This window comes from Pleuronectes platessa, chromosome 21, assembly GCF_947347685.1.
Source record: "Pleuronectes platessa chromosome 21, fPlePla1.1, whole genome shotgun sequence".
In the NCBI taxonomy this organism is placed as follows: domain Eukaryota; kingdom Metazoa; phylum Chordata; class Actinopteri; order Pleuronectiformes; family Pleuronectidae; genus Pleuronectes; species Pleuronectes platessa.
The window spans coordinates 17,099,463-17,110,794 of record NC_070646.1 but is presented as its reverse complement, the minus strand read 5'-3'; the positions used below and the strand labels follow the sequence as shown (position 1 = coordinate 17,110,794).

Below are 11,332 nucleotides of genomic sequence, written 5' to 3'. Positions count from 1 at the left end.
ATCATTTTGGATCTCAGCTTTTAGTTTTTAATACATTTGCATTGAGTGATGTGAAGAAACTGCATTGAACATTTTCCACAGTATTTTTCATTAACATTATCTCCTGATCATTTTACTTATTTCCCCCCTATCCTTTCCTGGCTGTGTCCCTCTCTGTGCCTGTCTGCATGCAGGACCAGGAGTGAGGCATGCTGCTCATCTCTTAAGCCCATTTAACAGCTCGTTACCCATTCGTCTCTTTCTCCCTCTTTTCCTCCGTTCCAGGCACTCGTCATTTCTTGGTCAGGCTCCATTTTTGCTAATGCGGCGGAAATGAGCCGTGGGCATTGCAAAGTGAAGTGGAGCAGATTTGTCGTGGCATTTTACTACACTTGCACTCCACGAAAACACAAACAGGGCCAGGTGTAACAAGGCTCGACACAAACAGGGGCAATGAAGACATGGGCGAGCCCAATGACGCTAATGGTTTGGCAACATTTAATTCAGTTGGACAGCAGTTAAAACACAGGGGGCTGAGGTGTTACACTGCACATATAACGCTTGATGAAACCAGATTAGAGGGGAGCCACAGAGGTGCTGTTCCACACAGAGTTAAGTATCTTAACGGTGAATGACTATGGTGTGGTCATGATATAATGTATAAAAAAGGATTGAAAAAGAAAAATAAGGGAGAGTGCACTTTTCAACACAGGTCCCATTCTCATAACGCTACGCTATTCGTGTTAATTACGAGAATAAAACTGGTTGTAAAATATTCACTACCATTTTTCTTGGAAATAATTATCTTATGAAAACCTTTTAAAATTATCTTTTCATAAAACTATAATATTTACAAAACATAAAAAAAGAAACAGACATTGAATTCAAGTGTTGATAACAGTATTGGGAACATCTCATGAGTTAGACAGTGGCGTCCAGTGTCTGCTCAGGATCGCGGGAGCTCATCATGAGGAAGAGGCGTTTGGAAAGCTCTGGGCCGACCCTCCGAGTCGTGGAGGTCACGCCTTCGCCTCTGCGGATCAGAAGGTCCGACAGCAGGGAGATCCTCTCGCGGTCGGTCTTGCACAGACTGTAAGCCTGCAGAGAGACACGGCCATATTTTGTATTAAGGGGGTGGGGAATATATGTGCTGATGTGTCACAGTGAATATGACTTGAAAACATTTGGATCTAGATATCTTGCCTTTAAACCTCCATAAATGAGTAATTTCTCATGTAGGCTGCACTTCATTTTACAAGCTGATTTAAAAGGGTACCAGGAAATAAATATATGATAACTTTAAGATACGTTTAGAAGTGTGTAAAGGCACCGCCGCTGGTTTTCAAAGGCTGTTATGATTAATAAATTAAAACACCATAATCAACAGAAAAAGCATAAAAATGTAAGAAAAAAGGAAGAAAAGACAAATATTTTGGCATTTTATGTCGAGGCCTTTCTATAAATGTGAAGCATGATGTCTCTTTTTTAATGTTGACCTGGTTTAGGTTGTTTAACTAGTTACTGTATGCGTCAGCCCTGTGATAGACTGGGTGCTCGTCAGAGGTGTATCCTGTATTATGCCTGATGTAAGGATGTTATAGTGTCAAATCATGATAAGTTCTAAACCTGCCTGTGTGGAATGGGTTCTTAGCCTGGCCTGTTGTGTTGCTGGCTGCAGCTTTTTTTTTTTGTGAAACTGTAAAAGTGACCTGCAGTGATTGAGTTGAAAGAAAAGTGAAGACAGGCTGCTGGACTCAGTCTGCAGGGCCCTGAAGTTCCACCACCGCTACTGCACAAAGAGCTGTTCACCTGTTCATTCAGAATGTATTGAAGCTCCACTCAGCATCCAGAACCTGCTACCGGGCGCTGGTCACCTATGTAATCTAAGTTTATTACTGTTTTATGTATCTTACGTCCAAATCCCACCAAATTCGACACTGCACTTCTTTAGGCCCGGAATCATACACATAGGCAGTGTGGCTCGAATTAGATGAATGGTTCTTGAGATAGGCGTTCCACATTCGGAGAGACAGGTTTCAGTAGATGGATACATATTTTTTGTCACAAGCCTTTTTTTCTATTGGTCAAAAAACCCACTAACACCCACTTACATCTGGCTTTTGTCTGCAATGGGAATGGACACACTTGGCGTTCAATCCCAGGTGAAATGTCACCGCGGTAGACACCGGGGATGGAAAGGTGGCGCCCATGTGAATGTGCTAATTTGACAACACAGTGAGGTGAGAGGGCGCCTCAGAATGCTGAGCATGACGCACTGCGGAAAATAACAGTGAGGCGACTCCTCTCCTGGCAATAGGAAAGGAAAACCTGCGTATATCTGCTGATTTTGGTGACGCAGAACTAATAGTAGCAAAGAGAAAGGACAAGCATAAATATATATACATGGGGTATCCTGAATGAATGAGCAGTTGCAGTACCTTCTTGAGCAGCTGTGGGGATGGGTAAGCTGCCAGGATTGCTGCGGCCATGTCTGGGCTGACTCTGTTGAACTGCTGGATCTGTCTCTTCCACACCTGCAGCAGGCCCTTACCAGCTCTATCCACCCGCTGACCGCCCGCCCACTCGCTCTCCAGGAAGAAAGAGAAGCCCGTCTGCTCCCTCTCTCGCCTGAGAACACACATACACGCACACACACGAGCAAGAGACGTTATTGTTTGATCTGCAACAAAAGCATTTGACACAGTTGTTAAGAGGAAGAACTACTTTGGCTCACTTGAAAGGGGCCTCTGCAACTGCTTTGGTTGTCATGGTGATGTGGTCGGAGAAGTCTTTCCAGGTTGACAAGTAGCGGACTGAGACGCCAGTGTGGAGCTGGAGATGTGCCACTGCCTGATGGGATATTGGACGACAGAAAGATGTGGATCACTGTTAAAAATATAAGACTGTTAATTTATCTATTTAAGACGCGCGCCAGACACCATAGTTTATATCTAAATGTTTGGGATTGCAGCCAGAGAGCATTAAATCTGATTATCAAATTAGGTAAATAAATGAATATATGTTAAAACACTCAATTAAATTTCCGCAGTGTTAAAGGGCTTCATAGACTAAGGCCCTTTCCAGCTATAAATGGTAAAGATGTAAAAAGATGGTTTAATTGCCTTTGGACAATTGAATTTGGGTTTATACAACTTTAAAATATATTCTGGATTTTCTTACGATATGAAAGTGAATAAATTTCTTCCTTGAGAGGATCATTTCCAAATTAAGAGGTTCAACTAAATTCTGGGGTTGAATAATATACGAATGAATGGATTATAATGTGTCGGAGTTAAAATTAATTACATGCATAGTTTTAGGGCTTTTTATGTGGAAACATCCCTGAATTTTTACCTTAAAAAAATCACCGTCAACATTTAAAAATAATGAATTTAAAGAGCCGATGCAGATAATCAATTTGAAATACATAACTAGATGAAAATCCAAAGATTTTATATTTAGTGTCATTAAATCCAGAGTAAAATAATAACATCGTTAGTAATTGGGAAATTAAATTTAGACGCTTTACAGATCCCAGTTGCGGAAGCTTTTGTATAGTTATCTCTGTGTTTGACGTAGATTGAATATTTATATGTTTTTTTTTCCTTTGGTGCTTTTGTATTGTATGTACTTGATTCTATGTTATGTTGTATCTGGACCGTGAGTCTGGATAACAAATGTCGCCATCATCATCATAATAGAAAGATGAAACGATTCAGTACCACAATGAATAATTAAACAAACGCTGGTGTTCCTCTTCCACCATCGAACCCACCTCTTCTACTTCAACCCGTGACACCTCAGGAAGCGCCTCAGCTCCAGCCTTCTTTTTCGTCTTCCTCACTTTTCCTCCGGCTCGCTCTTCATTTGTGACAGCCTCTCGAAACCTCTTCTGGCTTTGTGACTTCTGGGATCTGAGGGCAAAAAAAAATCGTTGGTTTCTGTCTTTTTGGTATTAACACTCAGCGTGTAGTCTGCCCTGGTCTCAACATGTGGGCAGCGCCAATCTCTTTGCTTCATTTCCCCTCTTCACACAGTTTCCAGCTGAGTTCCTCCAGATGACAGTTGTATGTGACATGTTTCCAGACACTGGGGCAGCAGAGGATATATTGAGGTTAGTTTACAAGGTATCTGAGTGCTATTCCTTGTTGTCTTTTTAACATTTTATTATAGTGCTATACTTCCCACTGCTGTACTCATTCGTAAAGAGAGCCATTTGTCTTCTCAGCCTCCACCACCCAATCAACCAACTGTCTTGTTGGCGTTTCACCTTCTTCACTGGCCAAGTGGGTACAGGAATTCGAACCCGCTGCCTCTGGGTTATCAAAACATCACTGAATGAAGCCCCTCCCAAATGAAAAGAAGCAAATGACGTCCGTTCCCACCTGAAGTATTTCTCCATGTCGATGACCACCAGGCTGAGGAGCTTTCCAGGGTTACGTCTCTGCTGGTCCTGCACCCACGACGTAAGAGTTGGCGTAGCGTCTGACTTGCCATGTCTCTCTTCCTGTGTCAAATAGAGTGAATGGGGAGCAACGACTGGTATTAGGGATGGGGGGAAAAATCGATTCAGTTACGAATCGCGATTCTTGTGAATGACGATTTTAAATCGCCATGCTGCCTCCCAAATCGATTTTTTTATTAATTATTATTTTTTTTTTTTTAAACATATTTATTGCATGAGATTAAGATTTACAACAGTGAAGCATAGCCTACTTTTTGTTTATTTCAAAGTCTATATTTTAAGTAAACTTTTATTTATTCTATTTAATTTACCTTTCATTTATTGCTTAAAAGTAGCCTAAGTGGTATCCATTTCTTAATCTGTCAGTTTGTGTGCAGTTGACAGGGACTATACAATAAAAGGGCACATTTTTATTTATATTCTTTATTGGCTGCCCGGCTGTCATTAAGTTAATGTTGATATTTGAAATAAAACGTGTAAAGCTCTAAGTGAATTTGACTGTGTAGTATTTGAAGGTATGATTCAACTGTTTTTCATGGTCCAGTATTTAAAAAAAAAAATAACCAAAAGAAATCGCAAGAAATCGTAATATTGAATCGCAATATCCACAGAATCGCAATACATATTGTATCGCCACCTAAGTATCGTGATAGTATCGTATTGGGAGGTCCCTGCCGATTCCCGTCCCTAATAGGTATTAATACAATTCACTTTACCCGCAACTGTGTGATATAGCACAAATCCTGCACTGTCTCCTCAACGTGAACAAAAACATGTATCCAAAACTAATGTAGGCCGGGGGGGCGTGTCAAATGGCAGGAAGTTGTGGAAGTGTTGAAGGCTTGGTTATGATGAAAAAAGTGTATGAAGGGTCTCTCTTCTTCTTTAACAACATAATATAACTTGCTGAAGGGATTTTCCTTGGCTTTGTCAAGCCTGAAACCTGCTTGTTTCTGCTGGTGGCTTTAATTGTGCAATGAAATCGCTCTATTTTAGATTAAATGTTCTAAAAACTCATTAACCCATTCCCACTCACATCAATACTGTGCATCTATGGGCAGCACTTTTTCTATGAGAACAGCACAGGCATCTGGGGCAGTTTGGTGTTCAGTGTCTGTCCCAAAGACACTTTGGCGTGCATAATGGGGAAGACTGGGATTGAACCACTGGCCTATATATATCCTAAGCGATCATGTGCATAGAGTATAGCAGGAGTACTGAGACATCAATGACACAGGGAGACATCTTTATAATATACAAAAGCATATGGGGATTAGGAGAAAGTTGAGGAGAGACAGAAGGGATCAGATTCACAGTCATATCTATGTGGACAGCGGAGACACATTAGTACCAGGTGTAAATATAATCAGATCAAAATCATATCGAGATACGATCTGAATGTGAAACACATGTTAATGCAGATGTAAATGGAGTCAGTGTGACCAGGAGAAGCTGCAGCTTACCAACCTGAACGTAGCTGTGGATCAGAGAGCTGAAGTCCTCAACGGTCATCTGCATCACGACATGAGCCTCTGGTACACACAGGCCGTCATCTGGCTGAGATACACACGCAAAACACACGGGAGATTGTCATTTATAGTCATTTAGAAAAATGGTATGATTATGTTGTGATGTTATAACACATATAAACCTGCTTCTTGTTCTCAACCTGCGTTTCTTCTGTTTGAGTCAATTACAGAAAAGTCTCACAGTAACCCCTTGATATTCATGCTTCACCTCAATGTAAGGTATAAGACATAGTGTTTTCCTGATAACCATCAACACCACTGTTGAAAATTTCCATTCGTTATTAATATTGTAAACTTTTTAGTTTTTGTCAGGTTATGAAAATTTGTTTAATTGACTGTAGAGCTCATAAGTCCAGAATTAATGAAGAAAACATATTTGTTTTGCCAACACAATCATGCACAAATGATGTGCCTACGAGTTAGTTGCTAATTTAACAGTACTGAATAAAGATGTGGTGCAAAGGCCTATGCTCAAATACATCATTAAAAACAGTGCGAGTACAAATAAAATAACAGTGGTTTTATCAATAATCGAATCGTATCTGGATCCAACTTCAAAGAGACGCAACTCATGCGACTTATCTTGTCAGTCGAATTTTCTTTTTGGATCTTGATGAAAACTAACAGGCACATTTAAGGAACAGAAATGTATACGTTGTTGCAGCTAGATTGAATTGAAGGACACTTATTTCTGCTGTTATCTGAGCCACTATAACCTTTCACTTGCTAAAAGCCCCCTCCACCAGCATGTATAAATATGTGTCCGGCATCTTCTACTCATGGAGACACACACAACAGCACTGCTGCTGGAAGAAAACCTGGGGGAAGCACTGGTGTGTGTGTGTGTGTGTGTGTGTGTGTGTGTGTGTGTGTGTGTGTGTGTGTGTGTGTGTGTGTGTGTGTGTGTGTTAACACCTGTGCACAGGGAGCCCTCCTCATCCAGCTGACACTGCGTGGGAGGGGTTGCTTCTCTATGGCACAACTGCAGCCCAGAGCCTGCACAGACGCCAGCAGAGTCCCGCCTCCCTCCAGCTGTAAGAGAGCTGCGAACACAAACACAGACACAGAGATAATGGGCACAATATATCCATTTAACTACTTAAATAATGCCTTCAAAGCATGCACACACTTGGCTTAATTTGCAGTCTGAAATTGTCTTGGACAAATATGCAGAGAACCATAGGACACTGCCAACTCTGAGGGGATTTGCTATAAGTGCCAGGTAATATTTTCTATTTACCTGGGTCCACAGCCACCACCATGTGCTTGATACACTCCTCTGGCTTCAGGGCCTTGGCAGCCTCTGCCAGAGCTTTTCTCTCTGCTTTCTGTCTCTCCTGTTCCAGCCGGAGCACCTCCTTGTCCCCCTGCTGTCTCTCCCTGGCTTGCCTCCTCTCTAGAGCCTCCTCCCTGGAAGCCTGGATCTCCCCTGCCTTCCGCTTGGCAGGATTCCTCCTGGCAGGGGAGGTGTCGATGCTCCCTGCACTGGAGACGGGCTTCGTACACGGCCATCGCTTAGGGAGAGCTGCTGCCTCCTCTGGACCATCTGAGGCACTATGACTCACCTGGCGGTAGCTGAGCAGGGGCTGTGACTTTGGAAACCCATTCTGGCAGGAGAGCTGTAAACTGGGCAGATTGGATGGGGAGTTCAGCTCAGCATCTTTCCCATTAGTGACAGCAGAGGAAGCACTAATCACATTGTCTTGTCTGTGTTTGAGTCTCTGGGCCAGAGGGACATAAGGTTCATCCTCATCGGAATCGCTGCTGATCATCATTACATCAGCCACCCCCCTGCGTGCACCTGCTTTATCCTTCCCTGGGGGGAGGCATACTGCGTTTTCTGCATCGGAATCAGCCAGATCCACCTTGTCTGCTTTCTGTCTGTGGCGACCAGGCTGGAGGAAGTCAAACACAGGCAACTCCTCGTCCAGGTCGCTGGTGGAGTCGCTGTGGCTGCCCATGTTCTTTCAGGTCCGAGAACAAGCTACTGTAAAATGAGATATCAGAAAAGAATTATAAAGGGGGGCCGCAAATTAGAAAGCCCCCAGATAGCCGTTGCTTCTGGTGGAGGGAAAGAAACCACCAGGCTTCATCCAAATTTCTTACAATTTAAGATTTATAAGTGTGGTTGCCAGTTGATAACAGTGCACGACATATCCCAACCTAAAACGATAACAGGGGATATGTATGACAGTAACTTCGGCAGAGCTGGAAACACACCAGCTGAACTAAAACTGAGGTTTGTCCATCGGAAACAAATGGCGTTTGGAGCTGGGTCTGGCATAGCGTTTACAATGGAGATACAGGAAAGCCTTTCGTTTCGCACACTCACGACCTTTCATAAAGTTCAGATGTAGGATACTTTTAAAATGAGTATCGGCTACTCACAGTAGCGTCCAGTTACAGTACTGTGAAGTATTTGAAGTATTTCCACGGACAGTTTGTTGTGAGACACGTTTGATTTCCCCGGGTTGCAAAGTTATGGTGCGTTCAATTTTATGGGAACAACGGAATTTACAAAAGTCCATGCAGGGTTATTGGGAAATCCAACACGTACACGACACCTAAATAAAAGTGATATATTCGGTTTAGTTTACTGAAAATGTAAAGACAACAATTCTTAATTTCTTGTATGAGTTTGAATCAAAATGTGCTTTTTTGAGGGTGAATAATCAGAACCGCCATCAGATCTCAAGTAGTTTTAAAACACTGCTCATGGTATTTTGATTTTGATATTGTAATTAAGCTGAAGCTACTTCTAATGTCATTTAGCTACAATTCGGGAACTATCATAAAATATATTTTCAGTTTACATCTACGGTTTCAGATTTTTCTTGGGGGTTCTGAATGCAGCCTGCGTAACTGGATGTGACGTAATTACGTTGACGCAAGTCACGTAGTCCAAGATGGCAGCGCTGGCGTCCTTGATGCTGAAGTCTCGAGCAGGTATGAAGTATTTACGTTTATATACTTTCTGTTTTGTACTGCAGTTATTGAAATACCCGCATGAACGACAGAAGTATTTTTATGAATTCCCAGCAGCCCCTGTACACATGCGTTTTAATGACCTGATGTCTACGAGCTAACTTAGCTTAGCTAGCTCTGCATGCTGTCAATGTGTAAATTAGCACTGAATGCCACAGACATGTGATGCCACTGTAAGCGTAGGTGAAGTTTATCACCATCCAACATATATGTAACATGATTTTAATCGATAAAGAACTGTCACAAACGTGTCTTTACCTGTTGTGTATTCATAACAAGCCACACACCTACCTTGAATGTTCCTGATCAGACCTCTTGTGATTGAAAGTCCCACTCCTGTGTGTGTGTGTGTTGTTTGAAAACCTTCTGGCACCACGAACCTCTCTGTGCGTTATTCAAAGCTTCAGTGCGCTTTACTGACAACGTGCATTGAATGAGTAACACTGTTAAATCTGTCGTATTCTGAATGGAGTCTGGTGTGTGCTGTCTTGATGCCAGGGCTCAGACGGGATGTTTTCTGTTTCAGGTTTGCTGGCACCTCGTCTGTCCTCTCTGCTGGAGCCTGTGAGGTTCGCGTCAAAGAAGTCCGGTGGCAGCTGTAAGAACGTCGGTGGAAAAAGCCCCGGTCGGAGATATGGCTTCAAGAAACAGGATGGTAATTCCTATGTCCTTCTGGGTGAACGCCTCAACTCGCCCACTCATTGGTAGTCTCCGTTGGACCTCTCTGTCAGTTTCCCTACATCTCCACCTTTTGGTCTGTTCTGGATTCCGTCACTATATTATTTCTAAAAGCTGATCCACAGTATAAAGACACAGAAGACACATCTCGACACACGATAAGAGTTATGCTCCACACTTAAAACATTTGTGTTTTTCATCAATAAAACCTTCCGTGTATTTTTGCTTTGTTCAAAATGGTTTTGTTCACGTTCACTTAACTTTCACTCGATTGTTATTGAAGATTGATTAGACAGTTTTTAATAAATGCAAGTTGGGACTGCAGAAGCAGTATCGTAGCAGTACAGTATTGTATTTGGTTACAATTTCATACATTCTAATCATTTCTATCGATCATCCCCCATCATCTCTGTGTAATGTCAATTAAAACACTGTCAGTATTCTCAATGATTGACTAATACAGTTTTTTATATACATTTTTCAAATCATGCTCAGGGTTCATTCAAATTGTGATTAATTTAGACTATAACAATCTTTAAACCTAAAACAGAGTCCCCACAGTGTTCCTTTATGGGAAAGCGATGGGAGTCATGTGTGATATTCTTTTTGTTACTGTGTAATTACAATGATAAAAATGCGGCTGACCTTGACTCTTTCCATCCGTTTTCCAAGGAAACTTGGTCCATGCTGGTAACATCCTTGCCACACAGAGGGTGATGAGGTATCACCCAGGAGCACATGTGAGTAGACACAATCTGTAGCAGAGGTCTGAACCTGACGATGTTTCTGGGTCAAATGTGAACTTTCACCGTCTGTCCTGCAGGTGGGTATGGGCAGCAACAAGACCCTGTTTGCTCTGGAGGAGGGCCACGTCAGGTTCACCAAGGAGGTCTACGTCCCAGCACCACGCAGCCAGCTGTCCACGCGGGTCATCACCAAACTGCCACAGGGAGCTGTGCTCTACAAAACTTTCATCAACGTCCTGCCTGTCAAACAGGAGGGCAAGTTCAAGCTGGTGGACCTGGTCTGAAACTGACTGGAGTTTCATTCTTTCCTTTTGTGTGTTCCTGTGACAGTCACAGAGGATCATGTGCACTCTGGAAAACTCTGCCAGCCTGGGGTTCGGTCTGTGACCTTCCATGTGCGTTTAGTCAGAGACATTGAGTTACTATACTGGATAATAAAGTTTTATATGTATGTGTCAAGGGTAATGGCGTGTTCTGTTGCTTAGTGGTAGAAGAAGTTACACAACAATGTACAAAATCTCTGACTTACTATCCTCAAAATGTTTATGTGGTTTGAGTATAATGCAACTCATTTGACTTTATAAGTAATGTGTAGTTCAAAAGAAGGTTGAATGGTTAGTGTCTTCAACCCTGAACCCTTCCACAGTCAATGGAATTATGAATTATACTACCGCAAGTCTGTAACCAAAATGTTCTTTTAACCACGTAACCTTCAATATTTCATTATTTAGACACAGGCTTTCATGTTCAAATTAAGTAATTACCCAAACATTAATATTTTAATGCCCCTTGTTATACTAGAGCAGTACCAAAAACTGACCATAAGATGTCATCGCACTGTCAAAATATGGACTCCCGTTAGTTCATATGAGCAAAAATCATTTTACAGAAAACGACCTGCCTACAAGTAAAGTCATCGTTGATTGTATTCAGGCTGACATTGGAGGTGA

The 11,332-nt window shown here is 42.2% G+C and overlaps 2 protein-coding genes across 3 annotated transcripts; one reads left to right on the top strand and one right to left on the bottom strand.

Moving 5' to 3' along the window:
* Positions 1-476: 476 nt before the first annotated feature.
* Positions 477-8,443, bottom strand: eme1 (essential meiotic structure-specific endonuclease 1). Of its 2 annotated transcripts, none has more exons than XM_053414521.1 (9): positions 8,362-8,443; positions 7,214-7,960; positions 6,889-7,016; positions 5,912-6,001; positions 4,365-4,486; positions 3,755-3,893; positions 2,714-2,829; positions 2,418-2,607; positions 477-1,077 (listed from the first exon to the last, which is right to left on the bottom strand). In XM_053414521.1, the coding sequence occupies exons 2-9, from the start codon at positions 7,932-7,934 to the stop codon at positions 901-903; spliced, it is 1,683 nt and encodes a 560-aa protein (XP_053270496.1). In that variant the 5' UTR covers positions 7,935-7,960; positions 8,362-8,443; the 3' UTR covers positions 477-900. The 2 variants fall into 2 exon arrangements, with proteins under 2 accessions (XP_053270496.1, XP_053270497.1); XM_053414522.1 differs by having other exon boundaries at positions 8,080-8,437.
* A 356-nt stretch (positions 8,444-8,799) lies between these two features.
* mrpl27 (mitochondrial ribosomal protein L27) lies at positions 8,800-10,833 on the top strand. Its single transcript, XM_053414520.1, has 4 exons — positions 8,800-8,919; positions 9,485-9,613; positions 10,309-10,376; positions 10,460-10,833. The coding sequence occupies exons 1-4, from the start codon at positions 8,880-8,882 to the stop codon at positions 10,664-10,666; spliced, it is 444 nt and encodes a 147-aa protein (XP_053270495.1). The 5' UTR covers positions 8,800-8,879; the 3' UTR covers positions 10,667-10,833.
* Positions 10,834-11,332: the final 499 nt, after the last annotated feature.